Source organism: Coregonus clupeaformis, chromosome 12, assembly GCF_020615455.1.
Source record: "Coregonus clupeaformis isolate EN_2021a chromosome 12, ASM2061545v1, whole genome shotgun sequence".
Classification (NCBI taxonomy): Eukaryota; Metazoa; Chordata; class Actinopteri; order Salmoniformes; family Salmonidae; genus Coregonus; species Coregonus clupeaformis.
This window is the reverse complement of record NC_059203.1, coordinates 12532788-12559789: the sequence shown is the minus strand read 5'-3', so window position 1 is coordinate 12559789 and position 27002 is coordinate 12532788. Positions and strand designations below refer to the sequence as shown.

Below are 27002 nucleotides of genomic sequence, written 5' to 3'. Positions count from 1 at the left end.
TTTTAAGACTAAACTAATCAATAGAGTAATGACATCCCCTATGGAAGGTTATGAAGGTGTCAGTACCAGCAGAGGGGACTAGTGTACAATACATACCCAATTTACATTGAGGACCTTGGAAGCCTGGGGCGCAGTAACACAACCCAGTCACTGGGTGGCAGAGCTGGTTGGTCTCAGAACACTGGCACACCTGGTTACAGTTGAGTCCATATGTCCCTGACAGACAGGCTGGTGGTGCAGACAGACAGACAGACAGAGAGAGAGAGAGAGAGAGAGAGGTAAGCTTTATGAAAAGTGAGACATTACAGCTGAAAGTCCAGACTGACTGAGTTTTAAATTATAATTTTTTTATCCTTATTTTGCCAGGTAAGTTGACTGAAAACACATTCTCATTTTACAGCAATAGTTACAGGGTGATAAATGAGCCAATTGGAAGCAGAAGAGATGGGCTGAGAGGGTAGTACAGTACTCACTCTGTTCACAGCCATTGCCAGTGAGTCCAGGGGGACAGCCACACTCCCCAGAGACATGGTGACAGGAAGTACCCTGGGAACAGGTACAGCGTTGCACACAGCCCTTGCCATAGGTTCCAGGTAAACAGGCTGGTGATAAAAATGAGGGGGAGTCAAAATTCTAAACAGGTATGGCTAAAAATCTTTCAGAGATAATATAAAAAGTTGTTATCATTAAAAGTAGGCTACCTTTATCACACTGGGGTCCCCTCCAACCTGGTGGACAGAGGCAGTGCCCAGTAACGTGGTGACAGGGGGCTTTATGCTCACACTGACAGCTCTCCTCACAGCCAGCCCCAAACAGGCCTGACACACAGGCTGCAGTGGAGGAAAAGGACGGAGGAAGAACTCAGAGACTGGATGTGACAACAACATTCACTCACAAGAGGGCGCTGTGTTGACTGTACAGTGAAAACCTGTGAATTAATTCACCTCACAACATTGATGATGACAAAGACAGTATATGTCCACTTCTCTGTCACTCTTTCTCACCTTTTTCACAGCGCTCTCCGACCCATCCAGGACCACAGTTGCACTGGCCCGTCTGTCTGTCACAGTGGCCCCCGTTCTCACACTGACACTGCTGCTGGCAGTCGGCCCCGAACCACCCTGCTACACACTCTGTAGCGCCAACACACCAACCCACAGAGACATGGCAGGAAAGAACACAGGACATCACATGTCAGAGCAGGCAAACCAACCACAGGCTAACATAGAAACCTATGTGTTTCTGCTGAGGACAGCAATACCTTCTCCAAACCCTGTGGTTTGACCTAGCAGAAAGTTGGCACTAGGTGGTAATTAACCACTGAGTGGTTAGGTAACACAGCACCGGCAGCAGCATTAGAGGTTTCCTGTGCCTAGAGTAGGGGGTGAGTTTGGCATGGAGGACCCGTTGAGAAGTTTATATGGGCGCTGTGGGAGGATAGTGTGTGATGTAGAGTACAGTGGGGTGGTGAACTGCAGCGTCTGTGTGGGGTCTAGAGTGAGACGGTTACACGGCAGACAGGAGACTGTGGGGTCTAGCAGACTATTTGCGGTCTGAGGGGCATGCAGCTCTGTCTCACACAGACTGCCAGGGAACAGCACCAGTCAAAAATAAATGAGTTAAACCAGGGCAAATTAGCACTGAGACTAATTTGTTTCCTGAATACAGTAAAATAAACCACAGGCCACTGTTCTAAATGGTTTCTAGCATTTCAGGTAATGTTATCCTTAAGCAGGCTGTCCAGAATCCTCCAGTCAGAGCCTTAATGGTTTTCCAGTGTCTGCATTTCTAGTAGAGCTGGTACTGAATGAGGATCATCCTGATTGGATCCTGATTACAGGATCAAAATGGCCAGAAACAAAGAACTTTCTTCTGAAACTCGTCAGTCTATTTTTGTTCTGAGAAATGAAGGCTATTCCATGCGAGAAGTTTCCAAGAAACTGAAAATCTCGTACAACGCTGTGTACTACTCCCTTCACAGAACAGCGCAAACTGGCTCTAACCAGAATATAAATAGGAGTGGGAGGCCCCGGTGCACAACTGAGGAAGAGGACAAATAGTTTGAGAAACAGGCGCCTCACAGGCGCCTCACAGGTCCTCAACTGGCAGCTTCATTAAATATTACCCGTAAAACACCAGTCTCAACGTCAACCGTGAAGAGGCGACGCCGGGATGCTGACCTTCTAGGCAGAGTTGCAAAGAAAAAGGCATATCTCAGACTGGCCAATAAAAATAAAAGATTAAGATGGGCAGTCTGAGATATGGCTACAGTAGCCATTTACAACATTAACAATGTCTACACTATATTTCTGATCAATTTGATGTTATTTTAATGGACAAACATTTTTATTTTTTTTGAAAACAAGGACATTTCTATGTGACCCCAAACTTTTGAAACGGTAGTGTAGGTCTGAATAAGGCATGAGTAAGTAGGGTTAGCTAGGTTCATGGTAACTCTAAGCGTCTCTATGGCTCTTTCAGTAACACTCACCTATGCCGCAGGCTGCGCCCATCCACCCGTTGGCACAGATACATTGCCCACTGATTCGGTCACATTTGGCTCCATTCTGGCACAGGCAGTGCTGACGGCAGTCCGCCCCATAGAAGCCCACTGGGCATTCTGGAGGGAAAACATGGTAGACCCATTATCAGTACATTATGGTTTCTCTGTACAGAACTCATTCACTAACCTCTGCGTAAATTGGTTGGACTCAAGCAATATTATTGTGCATAGTTAGTTAGGAGTACTACTCTAGTTCCACACTCACCCTGTGAGCAGCTGGGCCCTGTCCAGCCAGGTGTACAGACACACTGCCCGCTCGCCGGGTGGCAGTTGCCATTGTTATGGCAACCGCAGGTTTGGTTACAGCACTCCCCATAGAAACCAGCTGGGCATGCTGCAAGGGAAAGATAATAATCTGTTTACTTCCAAAGAATCAATCATCAATCACACCAATGCAAAACACAAATGTGTAATATGTCTCTGATTTGAAATGGTTTATATTGTACAGGGTGCGTACTGGATAGGCTCTTTGAAGGGTGGATGTCCAATACTCACTCAGTTTGCAGGTAGGACCGATCCAACCAGCAGGACACACACACATCCCAGTGACATGGTTGCAGTGACCTCCATTCAGACAGACACACTTCTCCTGGCAGTCCAACCCATAGAAGCCCTGGGGACAGGCTAAACAAACACACAGAGCATTTACTTCTCAGCAAACAATACAGCAATGATTCCTATAGGCTAATTGTACTGGATTATAGATACAGTTCAGGCTATGATACAGTTACATAGTTTGGGTTCTGGATACATTTTAGGGAGAGTTTGGGAGGTTCTCTTACGTTTTTCACAGAAGGTTCCAGTCCAGCCCACCAGGCAGGTGCATGCTCCACTGACATGGTCACATGACCCCTTGTTGTCACACTGGCAGTGATGCCGACAGCCCAGACCGAAAGACCCCACTGGACACTCTGAGACACAGAGAAGACGCAACTTAACACAACTACAGCAGGGCTTGACAGCTACATGCTCTGAGACAGTACTGCAACAGCACAATAGCAATTTAAGAATGCAGACCGAAAAGAAACAACCTACGAACTGATATTTTGCTTGAGGACTCACACACACATACCTTCATGGCATTGTGTCCCAGTGTAGCCGGCCTCACAGTTACACTGGCCCGTCACTGCGTCACAGCTCCCATCCCCATTCTTACAGTCACATTTCTCAGCACAGTCCACCCCCCAGTGCCCGGAGTCACAGGCTGCCATGGAAACAAACAAACAGGAGACATTTTAATTAAATAGTTTAGATTCAGTGAGAGTAAGCTATTTTTTATTTATTTATATTAATTTGAGACTCAATGCCACACCCACTCTACCTTTCCTGCAGTTATGTCCGGCCCAGCCAGGGGCACAGGTACAACGGCCCGTGACAGGGTGGCAGCGCCCGCTGTTTTCACACACACAGCGCAGCTGGCATCCAACACCAAACCGTCCTGTCGGACATGCTACAGCACACACAGACACATGGTAAAGCACTGTGAGTCAGAGAGTCACACACACTCTAAATACTGGAAACACAACTATTGCAATACTGTACAGCAAGTTCCCATGACACTGGTTGAAATGACATACAAGCATTTAACAAGAAAACCATCGGTTATACAGGAATAATATTTATCCTTCTGTGTGAAAACACAGCTGATGAGAACAGGGTTTATGACATGTCTGTGCCTCACACAAAGGGGAATGTGGTGTGGTTGGTGTTTTAATGACCCACTACAAAGGCCTGCTCATCGTGCATTTAACATCTCTTTCTAAAATTAGACCAAAACTACCACAGGAATCTTTGATCACAGTTCTACCATTGATTCGCTCATACTCACAGTTCTGACAGAGCCTGCCCATGTACCCAGGAGGGCAGGAACAGGTCCCGTTGTGTTTGTCACACACTCCTCCATTCTCACAGGCTGGACAGGCCTCACGGCAGCCCGCGCCCCAGGAGCCCTCCGCACACACTGCAGCACACAGCAAGAGCAAGAGTATGTGTTAGCATCATCATCATTATCACAATGTTATGGATACTATAGTATCACCAGATTGTTTCCTTACAATTCTCACAGCGTTTTCCTGATGTTCCTGCAGGACACTGACACTGGCCACTCACTCTGTCACATAGGGCCCCTGAGCAGTCACAGGCCTGAGTGCAGCCTGTCCCAAACCTCCCCTCTGGACAGTCTAGAGGAGAGGACAGAGACAGTGGTAGTCTTCCTAAAAGAAGCCACATACAGTACTGTAATCTGACCACCATGACATGAAATTCCTATCCCATGGGACCGACAGGACAACCTACCTTGATCACAGTTGTCTCCACGGCGACCAGCCGGGCACAGGCGTTGGCACTGCCCAGTCACATGATCACAAGACAGTCCAAGCGGGCACTCACACTTGTTCTCACAGCCTGGGCCAAACGTGCCTGGGTCACACTCTGAGGTGGGAGGGGGGAGGAGACGTGATCAGGCATCACTCAGAGTTAAACACATAGAACACTAGAGCACTGCTGGATATGCTGGAGATAACTTTTGGTCCCAGCAGCCAGCACTGACCTTCCCTGCACGCATTGCCTTGCCAACCGGGCTTGCAGACGCAGGTGCCGTGGCGACGGTGACACTCCAGAGTGTTCTGTTGGACACACTGACACTCCTCTGAACAGCCCGGTCCAAAGGCCCACTTGGGACATGCTGGAAAGGGAAGGAGGGAGATAACATGTAGAATATTGAATAAGAACTGAAAGAATAAGGTGAGTAATGTATATTAGAGGTGAAAGGTGAGATGTGAGGGGTCAACAGTGAGTGACTCACGTAGATGGCAGAACCTCCCGTAGAGTCCAGGGTCACACAGACAGGCTCCGTAGGTGCGGTGGCAGCGCCCGTTACTGGCACAGATACACTTCTTATTGCACTGTTTCCCATAGAAGCCCTTAGGACAGCCTACAGACAACAAGGCATTGTTATCAGGCAACTGAACGTTTCAATAGAGTGTGAATAACTGAGAGAGTGTTTTTGTACAGTATATGTTAACCAGTAGTTACTCACCTTCCTGGCACATGTCTCCACTGACGCCAGGTGGGCAGCGACAATTCCCATTAACAGGATCACAGGTGGCTCCGTTCATACACTTACAGGGAAACGAGCAGTTCTTACCAAAGGATCCTTCAGGACAAGCTGTTAGGATAGGATAGAATACAACTTTATATATTTATCCATAATACAGAGATGTGTTGTTCCACAGAAAAACACACAGACATAAGATTGATAATTTACTGTGTTGTGAGTGCAGTCTGTGTGTGTTTGCTGTGAGCAGATACTGACTCTGGTTGCAGATGAGGCCTGTCCATCCATCGCGACAGTGACATCCATCTCTCCCTGGGCCACAGAGCCCTCCGTTAGAACAGTCTTCACAGGTCAGACTGCAGTCATGGCCAAACGTGTTGTTCAGACACACTGCATACAAGACAAAGACATTATTGATTATCACATTTTAGAACAATATCTGTTTGTGGTTAGGGATTTGCCAATCTTCAACTACATTCTTCCTAGCACAGCAACCCCAGTGAGATGGCCTTACATACTACAATACTGATTACTGTTTTCAAATCAAAACATCAAGGAACAACACAAAACAGATCCCATTGCTCTCTGCCATAGCCCCCTGCCACAGTCTAGAAGCTTCCCCATTACTACCCAGGTATGTAAAAAAAAAACTGCTAACCAATTTGCCACCTGCTGTGGGGTATTTCATTGCCCAGTAACTAGTAATTAAATATGGAGGTCTGACAGTTTACCTCCTGTTGCTCAGACACAGAGCTAATCAGATACAGGACCATAGTGTGTATGTTTTTGTTCAGTGGTTCACCAAATTTCTCTGCTAGCGTGCTCTCAGCCAGCAGCTCTCCAGCGTCGTCATCCTCATAGTCGTCATAGCGCTCCAGGGGCTGGTTGTAGTCCTGCAGCAGGGTGAGCTGAGGCAGGGGCCCAACAGCATCCTGGCCCCCACTAGACAGGGCCTCAACTGTATTCTCCAGCGCTGCAGAAAGAGAGAGAGAGAGAGAGAGAGAGAGAGAGAGAGAGAGAGAGAGAGAGAGAGAGAGAGAGAGAGAGAGAGAGAGAGAGAGAGAGAGAGAAATAGCCAAAGAGGGAGGAGATTGTATAAGGGTAAAAGGTCCAAGTGGGACATGATGATGGTGGTGTGGCCCTAAGCAACAACATCTAATTTGATTGGTGGAACTCACGTTCACAGGAGTGTCGGTCCTCGTCCATACGAAAGCCTCGGCGGCAGAAACACTGGAAGGAGCCGGCGGTGTTCTGGCATGTGTGATCACAGCCACCGTTAGCCGCCAGACACTCATCCACATCTACACAACACACACAGTCCAGTCACTTTACAAAAACACTGCTCCTCAGTCAGGTAAATTGATATAAATAGCCAAAATCACTGACATTTAGCACTGAATCAATGTTCTTATGTAATAAACAATGTACAGCAAACCAGAAAATACAAACATGATTCAAATATTACAGCATCATATATGCACATATTAGTTAAACTGGAAGCAATCCAGGTTCAACAGTTATTGTATAATGAGTGCCCCACTAAATCACTATTCTGAGGTTTTAGAGGGGAGAACATACCATCACAGCTACATCCGTCTGAGTTGAGGCGGTAGCCCGCTGCGCAGTAGCACTCATAGCCCCCAGGGTAGTTGGTACAGTCCTGCTCGCAGCAGGAGCTTCCCTCTCCACACTCGTCCAGGTCTGTCAAACAAAGCACACAATTAAAAACATTACTGGGAGGATCATGATATTGGGATATGTTATTGACTGAAACTGATATAGAGGGTAAAGTGTAGTCTCTAGACTCAATATTAAAGGTAAGTCTCGAGACTGACTGGTAAAGGTTAGTCTCAAGACTTAATGGTAAAGGTTAGTCTCAAGACTGAATGGTAAAGGTTAGTCTTTAGACTGATCTGAGCTGAATGTTAAAGGTAAGTCTCTAGACTGAATAGTAAAGGTTAGTCTCTAGACTGAATGGTAAAAGTTAGTCTCTGGACTGAATGGTAAAGGTTAGTCTCTAGACTGATCTGAGCTGAATGTTAAAGGTAAGTCTCTAGACTGAATGGTAAAAGTTAGTCTCTAGACTGAATGGTAAAGGTTAGTCTCTAGACTGAATGGTAAAGGTTAGTTTCTAGACTGAATGGTAAAGGTAAGTCTCTGGACTGAATGGTAAAGGTTAGTCTCTAGACTGAATGGTAAAGGTTAGTCTCTAGACTGAATGTTAAAGGTAAGTCTCTGGACTGAATGGTAAAGGTTAGTCTCTAGACTGAATGGTAAAGGTTAGTTTCTAGACTGAATGGTGAAGGTTAGTCTCTAGACTGACCAACACAGGTCTTGAGGTCCTCCTCCAGTCGGTAACCCTGGTTACAGCTGCAGACAGGGCCGCCGGTGGAGGGCTGGCAGTGATGGGAGCAGCCTCCGTTGTTGCTATCACAGCTGTTGACGATCTCCATCTCAATCCCTGTCACACAGAAATACATGCGATGACACTCAGATTACCTCTGATTGAGACATTTCATACATTTCAGATCATGTCAAATAATCAAAGAGATGGAGATTATTATAGGAGCCAAACTCACGGTAGCACTGGCGTCCGTCTGCTCCCAGCTCGTAGGCAGTCTCACAGACACAGGCGAAGGAGCCCAGGGTGTTGTGGCAGCCATGAGCACAGCCCGTCTGCTCCGACTCACACTCATCAACATCTGGAACAGAAAAACAAAGCGTCTATATATATCTATACTAGAACTTAAATACAGAGACATGATTGGCCTTCTATGAACAGTAGTGCAGTAATCAACAGACAGACATCTTTTTTACCCTCACAGGTCTTCCTGTCCTCTGCTAGCTTGTACCCATTTCTACATTCACAGCGGGCCTTGCCACCATCAACAAGACAGTCGTGCTTGCAGCCACCATTCTTATCTAGACATGGATTCTCCACTGTAATACAGAAGACAACGATTAATGTTGACAGCGCTTTATCTTGACAAACATCAATTTCTTACAAACACAATCAGTGTGGGATTTTTTCTAGGTCATTTATCTCAAATGCAGAAGTACATCACATACAGTATACTGAGTGAATACACACTGACATAACCACTCAAGACAAAGGCCCCAACTCTACACTGGGCTGAGTATCTTTCTGCATAGTTGTGACTGTTTAACCTGTATCTGTCTGTCCTATCCACTCCAGCAGCTGGGATGAGAAGCTTTAACACTGCAGAAATGAGAGGAAGCTGGTCCTGGCCAACCAACCTATTTGGCTATTGCGTTTAGTAAGGCGAGGGCGACGCAGTTGCCGCCCCATAGGCAGGGAGATTGTGCGATAGACCTCCAGGCAGGAGCTGCGCTCCCACGGAGCCATGTGTATCCTCTGTCTCAAGAGGAGAAGAAAGCTATGGAGACTTACATAGAAGAATCTCTGAGACAAGGATACATACAGCCTTCCACTTCCCCTGCGTCCTCAAGTTTCTTTTTTTGTGAAGAAAAAGGATGGTGGTTTGCGCCCGTGCATCGATTACCGTGGTCTCAATCAGATTACGGTGAAGTACAGTTATCCACTCCCGCTGATTGCGACCATGACTGAGTCGTTGCATGGGGCGCGTTTCTTCACTAAATTAGATCTCAGGAGCGCGTACAACTTGGTGCGCATCAGGGAGGGCGATGAATGGAAGACAGCCTTTAGTACCACCTCGGGCCATTACGAGTATCTGGTCATGCCATACGGGTTGATGAACGCTCCGTCAGTTTTCCAATCATTCGTGGATGAGATCTTCAGGGACATGCAGGGGCAGGGGGTGGTTGTGTACATTGATGACATTCTCGTGTACTCGCCTACCCGTGTCGAGCATTTTGCCCTGGTGCGTAGAGTGTTGCGGAGGCTGGTGGAGCACGACCTGTATGTGAAGGCAGAGAAGTGTCTGTTTTTCCAGGAGTCGGTCTCCTTTTTGGGGTATCAGTTGTCTGCGTCAGGGGTGAAGATGGAGGTAGACCGGGTGTCGGCCGTGCGTAATTGGCAAACACCAACCACTGTGAAGGAGGTGCAGCAGTTTTTGGGGTTTGCGAATTACTACCGGAGGTTTATCCGGGGTTTTTGGACAGGTGGCAGCTCCCATCACGTCTCTTTTGAAGGGGGTCCGGTGCGTCTGCAGTGGTCGGCCGAGGCGGACAGGGCGTTTGGGAGGCTGAAGGACCTGTTTACCTCGGCCCCGGTGCTGGCGCATCCGGATCCCTCTTTGCCGTTCCAGGTAGAGGTGGACGCGTCAGAGGCCGGTCTAGGAGCCGTGCTTTCACAACGGTCTGGCGCGCCACCTAAACTCCGCCCCTGTGCCTTTTATTCTAAGAAGCTCAGTCCGGCGGAGCGGAACTATGACGTAGGGGACAGGGAGCTGTTAGCCGTGGTACAGGCCCTAAAGGTGTGGAGGCACTGGCTTGAGGGGGCTCAACACCCTTTCCTCATTTTGACGGACCACCGTAACCTGGAGTACATCCGGGCAGCGAGGAGGTTGAACCCTCGCCAGGCAAGATGGAATATGTTCTTGACCAGGTTTACTTTTAAGATCACGTACATCCCTGGGTCACAGAATGGTAAGGCAGATGCGCTGTCTCGGCGGTATGACACGGAGGAGAGGTCCGTGGAGCCCACTCCCATACTGCCGGAGTCGTGTCTGGTGGCACCGGTAGTGTGGGAGGTCGATGCTGAACTCGAGCGGGCGTTACGCACCGACCCTAGTCCACCACAGTGCCCGGAGGGTCGGAAGTACGTTCCGCTCGAGGTTCGGGATCGATTGATCTATTGGGCTCACACGTCACCCTCCTCTGGACATCCGGGTATCGGCCGGACAGTGCACTGTCTTAGTGCCAAGTACTGGTGGCCCACGTTGGCAAGGGATGTGAGGGTTTATGTTTCCTCCTGCTCGGTGTGCGCCCAGTGTAAGGCGCCTAGACATCTGCCTAGGGGTAAGTTACTACCCCTGCCCGTGCCACAACGACCATGGTCCCACCTCTCGGTGGATTTCCTTACTGACCTTCCTCCTTCACAGGGGAATACCACTATACTGGTCGTTGTGGACCGGTTTTCTAAGGCCTGTTGTTTGCTCCCCATGCCGGGCCTTCCTACCGCCCTGCAAACTGCCGAAGCCCTATTCACCCATGTGTTCCGGCACTACCGGCCGGAGGAGTGGGCAAGGTACGTTCCCTGGGCCGAAATGGCCCAGAATTCCCTACGCCATTCCTCCACTAACCTAACCCCTTTCCAATGTGTGTTAGGTTACCAGCCGGTTCTGGCACCCTGGCAGCAGAGCCAGATCGAGGCTCCTGCGGTGGATGAGTGGGCGAGGCGCTCGGAGGAGACATGGAACGCTGCACACGTCCACCTGCAGCGGGCCCTCCGACGTCATAAGGCGAGCGCTGATCTCCACCGCAGTGAGGGACCGGTGTACGCACCTGGTGATCGAGTCTGGCTCTCTACCAGGAACCTGCCCCTCCGCCTGCCCTGTCGGAAACTGGGTCGGCGGTTTGTAGGGCCATTTAAAGTCCTGGGAAGGTTGAACGAGGTGTGTTATAAATTACAGCTACCTGTTGAATATAAAAGTATTAACCCCTCGTTCCATGTGTCCCTTCTCAGGCCGGTGGTAGCTGGCCCACTCCAAGACAGTGAGATCAGGGAGACTCCTCCGCCCCCATTGGACATCGAGGGGGCACCGGCGTACTCCGTGAGGTCCATCTTGGATTCGAGACGTCGGATGGGGGGTCTCCAGTATCTAGTGGAGTGGGAGGGGTACGGTCCGGAGGAGCGGTGCTGGGTGCCGAGGAGAGACATTTTGGACCTGTCTCTCCTGACGGAATTCCATCGTGGGCACCCGACGCGCCCGGCTCCGCGTCCTCCGGGTCGTCCCCGAGGCGGCCGGAGTCAGCGCACGTCTGGAGCCGCGCGTCAAGGGGGGGGTACTGTCACGGTTTCGGCCGAGGCTGCCTCTCTCCCTTGTTCGGGCAGGCTTCGGCGTTCGTTGTCTCCGGAATACTAGCTGCCACCGTTGTATGTTTCATGTTCGTTTGCTTTTGTCTGAGTGTTGTCACACCTGTTTTCATTTAGTGTCATTAGTGTCCTATTTAGTTCCCGTTGTGTTTGTCAGGTGTTGTGTATTATTGATTGTGTCAGACGTGTTTTCGCTCGGTTGAGCTTCTCTCCACTGCGCTGGAGTTTACGCACCTGTTTGTGCGCTGTTTTGTTTCTTTTTCGCCTTCGTGCGTATTTCGCCTTCGGGCAAGTGTTGTCCGTTTGCCGTGTTTCGGCTTAATACAAGTCTGTTGGATTATCCGTCTGCGTCCTGCGTTTGATTCCGCCACTGCACCTACAGCACGCCTTGACAACCATTCAAATGTAAAAATGTCTAAAAGACAGTTCTTATTGTAAAATCATAATCTTCCCTCGCTCAGAGAGAGAGAGAGAGAAAGAGAGAGAGAGGGAGAGAGAGAGAGAGAGAGAGAGAAAGGAGGGCTCTGCTGCCCAGACATTCCATGGCTGTGCTTTGCGTTGCCAGAGTATAATGTGAACTAATGTTGTGGAAAAACATGAAAGATGAGTGAACACTTCAAATCAGGGTCTGATTCACACCAATTTAAGGTCTCATCTCCTGAATGGAAGGAAGTCCAACGTAGACATCCTGTTGGACATGAACTATTGGCAGCTATGAATCTACAGTGTTATGACAAACCCTTGGACCTAAAGGACACCTTGGATTCCCAAATACCCTTCCCCTAACACTATAAATGACAGCTTGTATCTTGCCTACACTCTCCCCTCTCCATCCATCCATCACATCGCTATTTTGGAATGGCATAGTTACAGCGTAAAGCTCCTCCAAGTATGGCTATCCATCTTTATTATCTAGCTGCCTCTCTGGGTTACACGTTTCCATTAGTTTCATGTCTGTATCGGGCTACCGTCTCTCTTAGCTGCCTTTCACTCAACATGCACTGAAAGCTGCTCTCTGTGTCTGCACTTATGATTACCCCAGCCAAAGATCATGATCAGTAATGTAGCCCATATTTGTGGTGAAAAAGAGAAAACCACATGTTTTGTGTTACATCACAGCCTGTCAACTTGCCCGCTCTGCAGTCTTTCTACTAAACATACTTCATCTGCAGTTTCTCATCTCAAACCTGAGGCCCAACGGTACACTGGGAGAAGGTAAGCAAACTACATTTAATGTGACCTGGGAGCTTATTTCTTATTTGTTTGTAATTGGTTGAAATGTTGTTTTCTCACAAATTACTTCACCTAGAGGGTATTTCAGTATTTGGCAGGTGCTTGGATATATTTAATCATCTGTGAGTGTGTGTGCGTGTGCTGTCAGGTGCACAGTAGTGTGCAAAGGCCAGAGGATGATGATACTCACATTTGCAGTGCTTGCCATCCTCAGCCAGCACATAGTTAGCTCTACAGCGGCAGCGGAAAGCAGCAACGGACTGCTGAACACAGAAATGCTCACATCCTCCATTACTGATTCCACATGATTGGACAGCTGGACACAGACAGACAGACAATACATTTTTAGAATACATTTTGAGAGGGCGCAGTAAACGTTGTTCCTAAGTTCCTTTTGAGTTTTGAAATGCATTCTTTCAGATATAAACCTGAATGTAGCGAAGCTTCTACCCTTCACTCTGCGTCCTTTGCTGTTTCTGAAAGGTTGCAAGCTCAGAAGTGTTACCAACACAAACACTGTGCTAAATACCTCAGTGAATTGTTCTGCTCTGACCCATTAAAGATCCATCCTCATGCCTGTAGGGTTAATAGCCACACAGACAGCAGATGGAAGGTCTTCAGTGGTGGAGGACACTCCTCCTGAGCTGATGAGGTGAAGCCAGAGAGCCAGCACACTGACTGATCTCTGCTTTTTATATCTCTCTGTCTCTCCCAGTCAGCCACAGTATCTCAGGATAAAAACACCAGGCCCAGCCTCTGATTGACCTCCTCCTCTGGGAGAACAATACGTAGAGGCTTTAACAGCAGGTGTTGTCTAATTGTGTTTTGACAAACTGACTGACTGGACACATTATGCATCCACATGCTCTGCTTGATAAGACTGACCTCTCCAGCTAAACCATATGCTGGATATGAAAAAATGACTGATATGTTGAAATGATATCGGAAGACATCTGGTGTTCCTTTCCTCTCCTGCCTCTGTGGCTAATGGTATGCATCTCTCTCTCTCTCTCTCTCTCTCTCTCTCTCTCTCTCTCTCTCTCTCTCTCTCTCTCCCTCCCTCCCAGTGGTACAGCATAGTTCCCAGACGCCGTCAAGAGAAAGATATGCAGCCTCACAGACACGCATCACCCCTGAGACAGTCCACTTATGCACTGTGATTATTAGTGCAATCAGTCATTATCACCACACCACAGCCATCACACAACAGGCAGTGACACTAGGGTCCTCCTCTCTATTCTCTCTCATTCCTACACTCATATCATATACATTGTCTTGAAGCCAAGAAAAGCAGCTTACATTTCCATTCTAAATGTCAGAGAAGACGCTCTCTATACATTCCTTTGCTGTGCGAGTTGAGATTGAGAAAGATTATCTTTTCAACTGAATTGAGACCTTTCTATACTGTAGTTCCTGAGGACTATACTTACCCATACCTAGACCCTGGGTTTTCCAAAAGCTTCCACAGACTAGAATGACACAATATGTTTGTGGTTTGTATATCATGATGATGTTGTATAACATAGGGTTATCAGGTTCATGGGCCACTGGTTGCTATTGTTACTCACCAATGCAGGTGCGTCCATCCACATGGAGTCGAGAGCCTGGGTTGCATTCACAGTGATAGGAGCCCCTGGAGTTCACGCAACTGTGCTGGCAGCCCCCGTTGTGGACTTGGCACTCATCAATATCTGCAGTGCATGACCACACACGCACGCACAAACACACGCACACAGAGGAAGGGAAATTAGAGCAATTGTCCTAAATGTTGTCTCATTATCAGCAAAGTATTCCTGGAGAGTAAACTCCAGAAAGCTTCCATGCTCTGAAACTGGAATTTAAACACAGCTTTAGGAGAAAGATATGCTCCTCTAAGACAATTGTAGGCCAGACCCACAGTGAGATCAGAGGTGACCCGTTCTGCTTTGACTGGTAACATTCTGTCTGTCACCAACATGACAATTAAGATATTAACCCCAATGAGACACTTGACAAAAAAAAAAAAATACAGTACATCAAACTGTTGAAAACATTCACAGTTCACACGTTACTTATTTCTCTCTCTCTCTCTCTCTCTCAATTTCAATTCAATTCAATTTAAGGGCTTTATTGGCATGGGAAACGTATGTTAACATTGCCAAAGCAAGTGAAGTAGATAGTAAACAAAAGTGAAATAAACAATAAATATTAACAGTAAACAAACACTCAGAAGTTCCAAAAGAATAAAGACATTCTAAATGTCATATTATGTATATATATACAGTGAGGGAAAAAAGTATTTGATCCCCTGCTGATTTTGTACGTTTGCCCACTGAGAAAGAAATGATCAGTCTATAATTTTAATGGTAGGTTTATTTGAACAGTGAGAGACAGAATAACAACAAAAAAATCCAGAAAAAACGCATGTCAAAAATGTTATAAATTGATTTGCATTTTAATGAGGGAAATAAGTATTTGACCCCCTCTCAATCAAAAAGATTTCTGGACCCAGGTGTCTTTTATACAGGTAACGAGCTGAGATTAGGAGCACACTCTTAAAGGGAGTGCTCCTAATCTCAGTTTGTTACCTGTATAAAAGACACTTGTCCACAGAAGCAATCAATCAATCAGAATCCAAACTCTCCACCATGGCCAAGACCAAAGAGCTCTCCAAGGATGTTAGGGACAAGATTGTAGACCTACACAAGGCTGGAATGGGCTACAAGACCATCGCCAAGCAGCTTGGTGAGAAGGTGACAACAGTTGGTGTGATTATTCGCAAAAGGAAGAAACACAAAAGACCTGTCAATCTCCCTCGGCCTGTGGCTCCATGCAAGATCTCACCTCATGGAGTTGCAATGATCATGAGAACGGTGAGGAATCAGCCCAGAACTACACGGGAGGATCTTGTCAATGATCTCAAGGCAGCTGGAACCATTTTCACCAAGAAAACAATTGGTAACACTACGCTGTGAAGGACTGAAATCCTGCAGCGCCCGCAAGGTCCCCCTGCTCAAGAAAGCATATATACAGGCCCGTCTGAAGTTTGCCAATGAACATCTGAATGATTCAGAGGAGAACTGGGTGAAAGTGTTGTGGTCAGATGAGACCAAAATCGAGCTCTTTGGCATCAACTCAACTCGCCGTGTTTGGAGGAGGAGGAATGCTGCCTATGACCCCAAGAATACCATCCCCACCGTCAAACATGGAGGTGGAAACATTATGCTTTGGGGGTGTTTTTCTGCTAAGGGGACAAGACAACTTCACCGCATCAACGGGGCCATGTACTGTCAAATCTTGGGTGAGAACCTCCTTCCCTTAGCCAGGGCATTGAAAATGGGTCATGGATGGGTATTCCAGCATGACAATGACCCAAAACACACGGCCAAGGCAACAAAGGAGTGGCTCAAGAAGAAGCACATTAAGGTCCTGGAGTGGCCTAGCCAGTCTCCAGACCTTAATCCCATAGAAAATCTGTGGAGGGAGCTGAAGATTCGAGTTGCCAAACGTCAGCCTCGAAACCTTAATGACTTGGAGAAGATCTGCAAAGAGGAGTGGGACAAAATCCCTCCTGAGATGTGTGCAAACCTGGTGGCCAACTACAAGAAACGTCTGACCTCTGTGATTGCCAACAAGGGTTTTGCCACCAAGTACTAAGTCATGTTTTGCAGAGGGGTCAAATACTTTTTTCCCTAATTAAAATGCAAATCAATTTATAACATTTTTGACATGCGTTTTTCTGGATTTTTTTGTTGTTATTCTGTCTCTCACTGTTCAAATAAACCTACCATTAAAGTTATAGACTGATCATGTCTTTGTCAGTGGGCAAACGTAGAAAATCAGCAGGGGATCAAATACTTTTTTCCCTCACTTTATACAGTGTTGTAACAATGTGAAAATAGTAAAGTACAAATGGGAAAATAAATAAACATAAATATGGGTTGTATTTACAATGGTGTTTGTTCTTCACTGGTTGAGGTAGTTGGGTGGGCTAATTACAGATGGGCTGTGTACAGTTGCAGTGATCGGTAAGCTGCTCTGACAACTGATGCTTAAAGATAGTGAGGGAGATAAGTGTCTCCAGCTTCAGAGATTTTTGCAGTTCGTTCCAGTCATTTGCAGCAGAGAACTGGAAGGAATGGCGACCAAAGGAGGTGTTGGCTTTGGGGATGACCAGTGAGATATACCTGCTGGAACGCATACTACGGGTGGGTGTTGCTATGGTGACCAATGAGCTAAGATAAGGCGGGGATTTACCTAGAAGGGATTTATAGATGACCTAGAGCCAGTGGGTTTGCCGACGAATATGTAGTGAGGGCCAGCCAACGAGAGCATACAGGTCACAATGGTGGGTAGTATATTGGGCTTTGGTGACAAAACGGATGGCACTGTGATAGACAACATCCAATTATTTATTTTTTTCACCTTTATTTAACCAGGTAAGCCAGTTGAGAACATGTTCTCATTTACAACTGCGACCTGGCCAAGATAAAGCAAAGCCGTGCGATAAAAACAACAACACAGAGTTACATATGGGGTAAAAAAACATAAAGTAAAAAAATACAACAGAAAATATATATACAGTGTGTGCAAATGTAGCAAGTTATGGAGGTAAGGCAATAAATAGGCTATAGTGCAAAATAATTACAATTAGTATTAACACTGGAATGCTAGATGTGCAAGAGATTATGTGCAAATTGAGATACTGGGGTGCAAAAGAGCAAAATAGATAACAATATAGGGATGAGGTAGTTGGGTGGGCTAATTTCAGATGGGCTGTGTACAGGTGCAGTGATCGGTAAGGTGCTCTGACAACTGATGCTTAAAGTTAGTGAGGGAGATAAGAGTCTCCAGCTTCAGAGATTTTTGCAATTCGTTCCAGTCATTGGCAGCAGAGAACTGGAAGGAATGGCGGCCAAAGGAGGTGTTGGCTTTGGGAATGACCAGTGAGATATACCTGCTGGAGCGCAGACTACGGGTGGGTGCTGCTATGGTGACCAATGAGCTAAGATAAGGCGGGGATTTGCCTAGCAGTGATTTATACATGGCCTGGAGCCAGTGGGTTTGACGACGAACATGTAGTGAGGACCAGCCAACAAGAGCGTACAGGTCACAGTGGTGGGTAGTGTATGGGGCTTTGGAGACAAAACGGATGGCACTGTGATAGACTACATCCAATTTGCTGAGTAGAGTGTTGGAGGCTATTTTGTAAATGACATCGCCGAAGTCAAGGATCGGTAGGATAGTCCGTTTTACGAGGGCATGTTTGGCAGCATGAGTGAAGGAGGCTTTGTTGCGAAATAGGAAGCCGATTCTAGATTTAACTTTGGATTGGAGATTCTTAATGTCTGGAAGAAGAGTTTACAGTCTAACCAGACACCTAGGTATTTGTAGTTGTCCACATACTCTAGGTCAGACCCGTCGAGAGTGGTGATTCTAGTCGGCTGGGCGGGTGCCAGCAGCGTTCGATTGAAGAGCATGCATTTAGTTTGACTAGTGTTTAAGAGCAGTTGGAGGCTACTGAAGGAGTGTTGTATGGCATTGAAGCTCGTTTGGAGGTTTGTTAACACAGTGTCCAATGAAGGGCCAGATGTATACAAAATGGTGTTGTCTGCGTAGAGGTGGATCTGAGAGTCACCAGCAGCAAGAGCGAAATCATTGATATACACAGAGAATAGAGTCGGCCAGAGAATTGAACCCTGTGGCACCCCCATAGAGACTGCCAGAGGTCCAGACAACAGGCCCTCCAATTTGACACATTGAACTCTATCTGAGAAGTACTTGGTGAACCAGCCGAGGCTGTCATTTGAGAAACCAAGGCTATTTAGTCTGCCAATAAGAATGCGGTGATTGACAGAGTCAAAAGCCTTGGCCAGGTCAATGAAGACGGCTGCACAGTACTGTCTTTTATTGATTGCGGTTATTATATCGTTTAGGACCTTGAGCGTGGCTGAGGTACACCCATGACCAGCTCGGAAACCAGATTGCATAGCGGAGAAGGTACGGTGGTATTCTAAATGGTCGGTGATCTGTTTGTTAACTTGGCTTTCAAATACTTTCGAAAGGCAGGGCAGGATGGATATAGGTCTGTAACAGTTTGGATCTAGAGTGTCAGCCCCTTTGAAGAGGGGGATGACCGTGGCAGCTTTCCAATCTCTGGGGATCTCAGACGATACGAAAGAGAGGTTAAACAGGCTGGTGATAGGGGTTGCGACAATTTCGGCGGCTAATTTTAGAAAGAAAGGGTCCAGATTGTCTAGCCCAGCTGATTTGTAGGGGTCCAGATTTTGCAGCTCTTTCAGAACATCAGCTATCTGAATTTGGGTGAAGGAGAAGCGGGGTGGGGGGCATGGGCAAGTTGCAGCGGAGGGTGTAGAGCTGGTGGCCGGGGTAGGGGTAGCCAGGTGGAAAGCATGGCCAGCCGTAGCAAAATGCTTGTTGAAATGTTCGATTATCGTAGATTTATCGGTAGTGACAATGTTTCTAGCCTCAGTGCAGTGGACAGCTGGGAGGAGGTGCTCTTATTCTCCATGGACTTTACAGTGTCCCAAAACCTTTTGGAGTTAGTGCTACAGGATGCACATTTCTGTTTGAAAAAGTTATCCTTTGCTTTCCTAACTGATTATGTATATTGGTTCCTGACTTCCCTGAAAAGTTGGATATCGCGGGGGCTGTTCGATGCTAATGCCGTACGCCACAGGATGTTTTTGTGCTGGTCAAGGGCAGTCAAGTCTGGGGTGAACCAGGGGCTATATCTGTTCTTAGTTCTGCATTTTTTGAATGAGCATGATTATTTAAGATGGAGAGGAAAACACTTTTAAAGAACAACCAGGCATCCCCTACTGATGGAATGAGGTCAATATCCATCCAGGATACCCGGGCCAGGTCAATTAGAAAGGCCTGCTTGCTGAAGTGTTTTAGGGAACGTTTGACAGTGATGAGGGGTGGTCGTTTGACCACGGACCCATTACGGACGCAGGCAATGAGGCAGTGATCGCTGAGATCCTGGCTGAAGACAGCGGAGGTGTATTTAGAGGGTCAATTAGTCAGGATGATATCTATGAGGGTGCCCATGTTAACGGATTTAAGGTTGTACCTGGTAGGTTCCTTGATCATTTCTGTGAGATTGAGGGCATCTAGTTTAGATTATAGGACGGCCGGAGTGTTAAGCATATCCCAGTTTAGGTCACCAAGCAATACAAACTCTGAGAATAGATGGGGGGCAATCAATTCACATATGGTGTTCAGGGCACAGCTGGGGGCTGAGGGGGGTCTGTAGCAAGCGGCAACAATGAGATACTTATTTCTGGAAAGGTGGATTTTTAGAAGTAGAAGCTCAAACTGTTTGGGCACAGACCTGGATAGTATGATAGAGCTCTGCAGGCTATCTCTACAGTAGATTGCAACTCCGCCCCCTTTGGCAGTTCTATCTAGACGGAAAATGTTGTAGTTGGGAATGGACATTTCAGAATCTTTGGTGGCCTTCCTAAGCCAGGATTCAGACACCGCTAGAACATCAGGGTTGGTGGAGTGTGCTAACGCAGTGAATAACTAAAACTTAGGGAGGAGGTTTCTGATGTTAACATGCAAGAAACCAAGGCTTTTGCGATTACAGAAGTCAACAAATGATAGCGCCTGGGGAGCAGGAGTGATACTGGGGGCTACAGTATCCCCCCCCTCCCCCCCAAAAAATAAAATTAAAATAAAAATAAAATAAAAAAATATATATATATATTTAAAAAAAAAAGGGCCTGGGTTAACCTCTACATCACCAGAGGAACAGAGGAGGAGTAGAATAAGGATACGGCTAAAGGCTTTAAGAACTGGTCTTCTAGTGCGTTGGGTACAGAGAAAAAAAGGGGCCGATTTCCGGGCCTTGTAGAATAGATTCAGGGCATTATGTACAGACAAGGATATGGAAGGATATGAGTACAGTGGAGGTAAACCTAAGCATTGGGTAAAGATGAAAGTGATAGCATCACTGGAGGCACCGATTGAGCCGGTCTCAGCGTGTGTGGGGGGTAGGACAAAGGATCTATCTGAGACAGGTTGAGCAGGACTGGGGGCTCTACATTGAAAAAGTACAGTTAGAACTAACTGAAACAGCAATAGGCAAGGCATATTGACATGGGAGATAGGCATAAAGCAGTCACAGGTGTTATTCGAGAGAGCTAAGACAACAGCTAGTAATGGTGACGAAAGTTTGAGCTGAGGCTAAACAGATCAACAGGATGGGTACCGTATAAAGGAACAGTCCAGCAGGCATCAGCTGTGTAGCTGAGTGATCATAAGGTCCACTGAACAGCAATAAGTAAGTCCGGGAGCAGTTCAGTGGCTGCTACGCTACAGGCACGGCTGTTGATTGCGTGTGCTAGCGGGCCAGGGCTAGCAGATTAATCTTCGTGGTCATTGCAACAGGAAGATTACGTCGGCAGACCAGTCGTGATGGATTGGCGGGGCTCCGTGTCAACACTAGGAGGTCCCATCCGGTTGACAGAGAGGTAGATAGCCGGGAGATGAGCCTGGCTCGAGGCTAGCTCAGGGCTAACTGGGGTTAGCTTCAGGACAGTGGTGATTAGTGGTGATTAGCCAACAACGACAACAGCCATTCGGTTGCAGCTAGCTAGTTGCGATGATCCGGTGTTAAGGTCCAGTGATTCAGTGATTCCGGCAGAAAATCCGATATGCTCTGGCTCGATATTGCGATGTGCAGACTGGCCGATAATTGTCCAGGCTAGAGCTGGCTGGTAGGTAGTGCAGGCCACGGCCACGGACAATGGTGAAAACCGCTAATGGTGGCTAATAGCAAGTAGCTAGTTAGCTGGCTAGCTGGCTAGTTTCAGCCAGAGGTTCTGGATAAAAATGTATGAAGAAATAATAGAATCCGTTCCACATTGGGTGAGGCGGGTAGCAGGAAAGTATATTTAGTTAAAGGATGGAAAGTGAGATTGAGAAATATATACGAAAAAGACAAAAAAAATAAAAATAAAAAAAGGCTATTTACATGAGGACACTACAGAAAACACGACCGCACTGCTATGCCATTTTGGATATATTCATAGCAAGGCTATGCTCACGGAGTCTGTACATAGTCAAAGCTTTCCTTAAATTTGGGTCAGTCACAGTGGTCAGGTGTTCTGCCACTGTGTACTCTCTGTTTAGAGCCAAATAGCATTCTAGTTTGCACTGTTTTTTTGTTAATTCTTTCCAATGTGTCAAGTAATTCTCTTTTTGTTTTCTCATGATTTGGTTGGGTCTAATTGTGTTGTTGTTGTTGTCCTGGGGCTCTGTGGGTTCTGTTTGTGTTTGTGAACAGAGCCCCAGGACCAGCTTACTTAGGGGACTATTCTACAAGTTCATCTCTTTGTAGGTGATGGCTTTGTTATGGAAGGTTTGGGAATCGTTTCCTTTTAAGTGGTTATAGAATGTAACGGCTCTTTTCTGGATTTTGAGGTGAGGCTGGGTGCTGCAGACTGTTCTAGTGCCCACGCCAATTCGTTGATATATATGTTGAAGAGGGTGGGGCTTAAACTTTATCCCTGTCTCACCCCACGGCCCTGTGGAAAGAAATGTGTGTGTTTTTTGCCAATTTTAACCACACACTTGTTGTTTGTGTACATGGATTTTATAATGTCGTATGTTTTTCCCCGAACCCCACTTTCCATCAATTTGTATAGCAGACCCTCATGCCAAATTGAGTCAAAAGCTTTTTTGAAATCAACAAAGCATGAGAAGACTTTGCCTTTGTTTTGGTTTGTTTGTCAATTAGGGTGTGCAGGGTGAATACATGGTCTGTCGTACGGTAATCTCTCTCTCTCTCTCTCTCTCTCTCTCTCTCTCTCTCTCTCTCTCTCTCTCAAACACGCACACATGCGCATACACACACATAATATCTGCAGTGTTCAAGTTTAATACAGTCATTATATTAAGCCTGTGAATCATTATGATGTATTTTGGGTTGTCAGCATATTGAAACATTAAAAGGTGAGTGTGAACAGTTTTTGGCCACACTGACTAAATACACCATAAAATGACTGATGGTTGGTGCCAGCTTAAATAACTGAGGCAGAGTGAGTTACGTGCTGCTCAGATAAGTTCAGTAAGTCCACTCACAAAGCATTTAAACTATTTCAAGAATTCAGCTGTACCTCTGTGAAAAAACAAAAGGAAAGAAAGGGAGGACTTAGTGGACAGTTTCTGTAATTGTATCCCCTCCCCATTGTTTGGTTCTTATCATGTCATTGTGTTGTGCTTTGCATTATGAACAATATGCAATTGTGAAATCATGTGTTATGTACAACTCAAGCTACTGAAGGCAAATCCCTAATTCTTAATTATCTATTTATTCTTTGTAATATTCAGCAATAATGAACATTCATCACACAAAAAATCCCCCATCACAATAACACTCCTCAATAGGAACAATAATGTACCTATTGTGGCTAATGTCATTACGCTGTCATGCTTGCACATCCTCTTTTACAATGGTGACTTAACTGTGCCTAACATGATCAAGCGTTCTCTTTTCATGCACTTGGAGCCATGGAGGAAGAGATGAGATCAAGAGAGACAGTCCCAGAAGGAGAGAGCCCAGAGAACCCCCTTCCCTTCCAGAGCCCTGACTGGTGGCACGCTATGAGGGATCTGGACTGGTACAGCTGAGCTCCATCGCCATCATTACACGCTACCCCAGAGCTGTATGTCTGTCTTACATGAAAGCAGCCAGAAGGACACACAAACAACCTGTGACCACCTCCAGAACAGTATTGATCACAGTGGGCCTGGGATTCCGGGAAGGAACAGCAGCCCTCCCCTGGTGGATACAGTACCCACACAATGGAGGGGGAGATATTATGTATATTTCTTCTTGGCCTGGTTGCTTATAACAGAACAGATGTAAATACTGTATAATCAGAACCACATCTTAGCCAAGCCATAGTGTGCACTGTGCAGTGGGTTAGAGAAGCATGCAACTAGATCAGTCCTTACTGTACTGTACATCCTACACTACCAGTATTCCTCATCTCTAGCTCTGTCTATAGATTAACCCATCCAATCCCATTGGAGGCACTTCAGGACATGGAGATCCCACATATTTTACGATGGGGTTTTGGGACAGAGTACATGCTCTACACATTAGACCAATTCAGCTCCAAACTGCTGCCAAACTTCAGCTCCGTTCCATCCAGGAAAGCAGGCAGGCATAGGAGTGCTCTCTTTTCTGTCCAAGCAGCATGCTTTTGTTTGGTTTTGGTTTCTAATGAAATCACTCCAAAGATGTGGAGCTCTTTCCCGGTGGACTATAGCATACTATAAAAGCCCTCCAGGCTGGTTTCCATGTCTAGAACATGACACCACAGAAAATGGAGCCAAAGCCTCAGCAGCCACTGGCTTAAAGCAGCCATTAGGCCAGTACCCACCACAGCCTTGATCACACGGTTCCTCTTCATGGAAAAAACGTTTGGCTTTGGGATTTCTCCATCATTTCTGCAATCAAGCATTAAATCTACATGGATTTCTAGCTGATTCTCAGTTTTGTGATATTAATCAAAAGCAATAAACTAGATGGTAATTTCCCATGAATACAAATTTGTGGGACTTGCTTTAACTCTTTACAAGTATTTTCGTGGTAGATGGAATACGTTTTAAATGTATTACTACTTAAGCCAAGAAGTTAAATATAGCCAAAGTTAAATTGGTCTGATTACTTTGATAGACTACACTTTCAACCTTATTACTTTGGATTGTGGGGCAGATAGATCACATATTTAATCACAAATAACTCCACTCAGACTAGCCTACTACACTGTTATACACTCTCCTACTAGAATACCTGTCACGCCCTGGCTCTGGGACTCTGTTATGTTGAGCCAGGTTGGGTTGTTTCTATGTGTTTTGTGTGCTAGGTTGTTTATCTAGTTCATTTGTTTCTATGTTGGCCGGTGTGGTTCTCAATCAGAGGCAACGTGAATCAGCTGTTGCTTGTTGTCTCTGATTGGGAACCATACTTAGGTAGCCTGTTTTGCCACAGTGTTTGTGGGATATTGTTCCGTGTTTGGTTAGTGTCTATTGCCAAGGACGTCACGTATCGTTTTGTTGTTTTGTTCGTGTGATCATTAAAAATAAAAGTATGTTCGCATTCCACGCTGCGCCTTGGTCCTCTGTGTTCGACGATCGTGACAGAAGATCCCACCATAGCTGGACCAAGCAGCGTGTCCAGAAGCCAACGCCAGAGAGGGCTCTAAAGGATATCAACCTCGACTGGGTCAAGCCGCGGGAGGAGGAGAGAGGTTGGACTTGGGAGCAGAGGAGCGAGAGTCTGGCGAGAGCCATGGAGGCCTGGCCCACGGGGAGGAGAGACGCCCAGAACATGTTTGGGGGGGGGGGGCTCACGCCGTGGACGACGGGGCAGCAGGAGGCCGGGATAGAGTGGTTCAGCGGGTTGGCAAAGGAGGCCGCCAGGTTACGGGAGTCACTGGTCACCAGGGGGAAGGAGAATGTAGAGGCACGGCGAGAGGTACTGGGGTGTGTTGCCAGTCCGGTCCGGCCCGTTCCTGATCCCCGCGTAGGGCCAGTAGTGTGTGTCCCCAGTACGGACCGGCTTGTTCCTGTCCCTCGCACCGAGCCTGTGGTGCGCGTCGCCAGCCCGGTCCGGCATGTTCCTGCCCCTCGCACCAAGCCTGTGGTGCGCGTCGCCAGCCCGGTCCGGCCCGTTCCTGCTTCCCGCACCAAGCCAGTGGTGCGCTTCGTCAGCCCGGTTCGGCCCGTCCCTGCTCCCCGCACCAAGCCAATGGTGCGCGTCGTCAGCCCGGTCCGGCCTGTTCCTGCTCCCCGCACCAAGCCTGTGGTGCGCGTCGTCAGTCCGGCACAGCCTGTGCCTGGGTCACCGGTGCCTGGTCAGGTACCGGTTAGCTGCTCCACATCGGAGCCTGAGCGATCCGCTCCACCGATGTCCAGTCCAGATCCAGCCAGCAGGGCCAGACCGGACCAGGGGCGCTATGGGGGGTTTGTTGGAGGGTGGGGGTCAAGCCCGGAGCCGGAACCGCCTCCGAGGAGGAATGCCCTCCCCTGTTCGGTTTATGTTTGGCGCGGTCGCAGTCCGCGCCTTTGGGGGGGGGTACTGTCACGCCCTGGCTCTGGGACTCTGTTATGTTGAGCCAGGGTGGGTTGTTTCTATGTGTTTTGTGTGCTAGGTTGTTTATCTAGTTCATTTGTTTCTATGTTGGCCGGTGTGGTTCTCAATCAGAGGCAACGTGAATCAGCTGTTGCTTGTTGTCTCTGATTGGGAACCATACTTAGGTAGCCTGTTTTGCCACAGTGTTTGTGGGATATTGTTCCGTGTTTGGTTAGTGTCTATTGCCAAGGACGTCACGTATCGTTTTGTTGTTTTGTTCGTGTGATCATTAAAAATAAAAGTATGTTCGCATCCCACGCTGCGCCTTGGTCCTCTGTGTTCGACGATCGTGACAATACCACAGTATATGACAACTGTAATAAAAGAGTACAGAAGACACAGAGGCATTGAGGGGGTGGGGGAAGGGGGGGGGATTGTTAGTAGTTATCAGTGTAGACCAAGGTGCCATACCCTTTACGTTTTTGTCTACGACGTGTTGTTGAGAAAAGTGATCAAAGTAGCTGATTAGTGTCAAGTCACAATGTTTACTCTTTGTCTCATGCTTCGAATGTGCTCCCCCATTATTATAATTTGAAAGTTCTAATAAATTCCAGGGCAGTTAATTCAACAGTGGGAAGTTAGCTAAATTGTGACCCGTTTCAGGAAACTAGGCGAATGTCGCAAGTCACGACTTCACAGGAGAGCCATTTGAACATTCATTTGATTTTTTATCAAAATGCATTTTTTGGCAGAAATGCCTTCTGGAACATGTGAACTTTCATGTGCCTTAATAACAAACTTGTATGCCATCTGTAAATACGAATACAATTGTTAAATTACGAGCCTTGTTGGTTAAGCCACAGAAAAAGACAGCAACCTTCCCACTAGCCATGATTGGCTGAGATAATGAGTGGGCTGGACATGCCGAGAGAAGCCTTCTGTCTATTTGAGCCGGTCAGTCTGTGTTGGTAATCTTGTCGAACGCGGCTTTTTTTTTATGTATCATGTAGTGGAGCTGCATAAGTGTTGCTCTCCACTTTCTGGAGGATCGAGTTTTGAAATCAGTGGAATTAGAGTA

General features: G+C 47.0%; 1 protein-coding gene across 1 annotated transcript in view; it reads right to left on the bottom strand.

The window, feature by feature from the left end:
* LOC121577705 (multiple epidermal growth factor-like domains protein 6) overlaps positions 1 to 27002 on the bottom strand; it is a 96035-nt gene that overhangs the window by 10732 nt on the left and 58301 nt on the right. The window contains exons 4-28 of the mRNA XM_045224101.1: positions 14400 to 14522; positions 13022 to 13147; positions 8436 to 8558; positions 8198 to 8320; positions 7942 to 8079; positions 7197 to 7319; positions 6797 to 6919; positions 6421 to 6591; positions 5877 to 6008; positions 5601 to 5729; positions 5367 to 5495; positions 5112 to 5246; positions 4859 to 4993; positions 4618 to 4743; positions 4392 to 4523; positions 3885 to 4013; positions 3636 to 3767; positions 3346 to 3474; positions 3059 to 3187; positions 2769 to 2897; positions 2492 to 2620; positions 1005 to 1133; positions 702 to 830; positions 474 to 602; positions 97 to 228 (exon numbers count right to left, since the gene is read on the bottom strand). Of these exons, the coding sequence (XP_045080036.1) occupies positions 97 to 228; positions 474 to 602; positions 702 to 830; positions 1005 to 1133; positions 2492 to 2620; positions 2769 to 2897; positions 3059 to 3187; positions 3346 to 3474; positions 3636 to 3767; positions 3885 to 4013; positions 4392 to 4523; positions 4618 to 4743; positions 4859 to 4993; positions 5112 to 5246; positions 5367 to 5495; positions 5601 to 5729; positions 5877 to 6008; positions 6421 to 6591; positions 6797 to 6919; positions 7197 to 7319; positions 7942 to 8079; positions 8198 to 8320; positions 8436 to 8558; positions 13022 to 13147; positions 14400 to 14522 (3264 nt within the window). The remainder of the gene's footprint in view (positions 1 to 96; positions 229 to 473; positions 603 to 701; positions 831 to 1004; positions 1134 to 2491; positions 2621 to 2768; positions 2898 to 3058; positions 3188 to 3345; positions 3475 to 3635; positions 3768 to 3884; positions 4014 to 4391; positions 4524 to 4617; positions 4744 to 4858; positions 4994 to 5111; positions 5247 to 5366; positions 5496 to 5600; positions 5730 to 5876; positions 6009 to 6420; positions 6592 to 6796; positions 6920 to 7196; positions 7320 to 7941; positions 8080 to 8197; positions 8321 to 8435; positions 8559 to 13021; positions 13148 to 14399; positions 14523 to 27002) is intronic.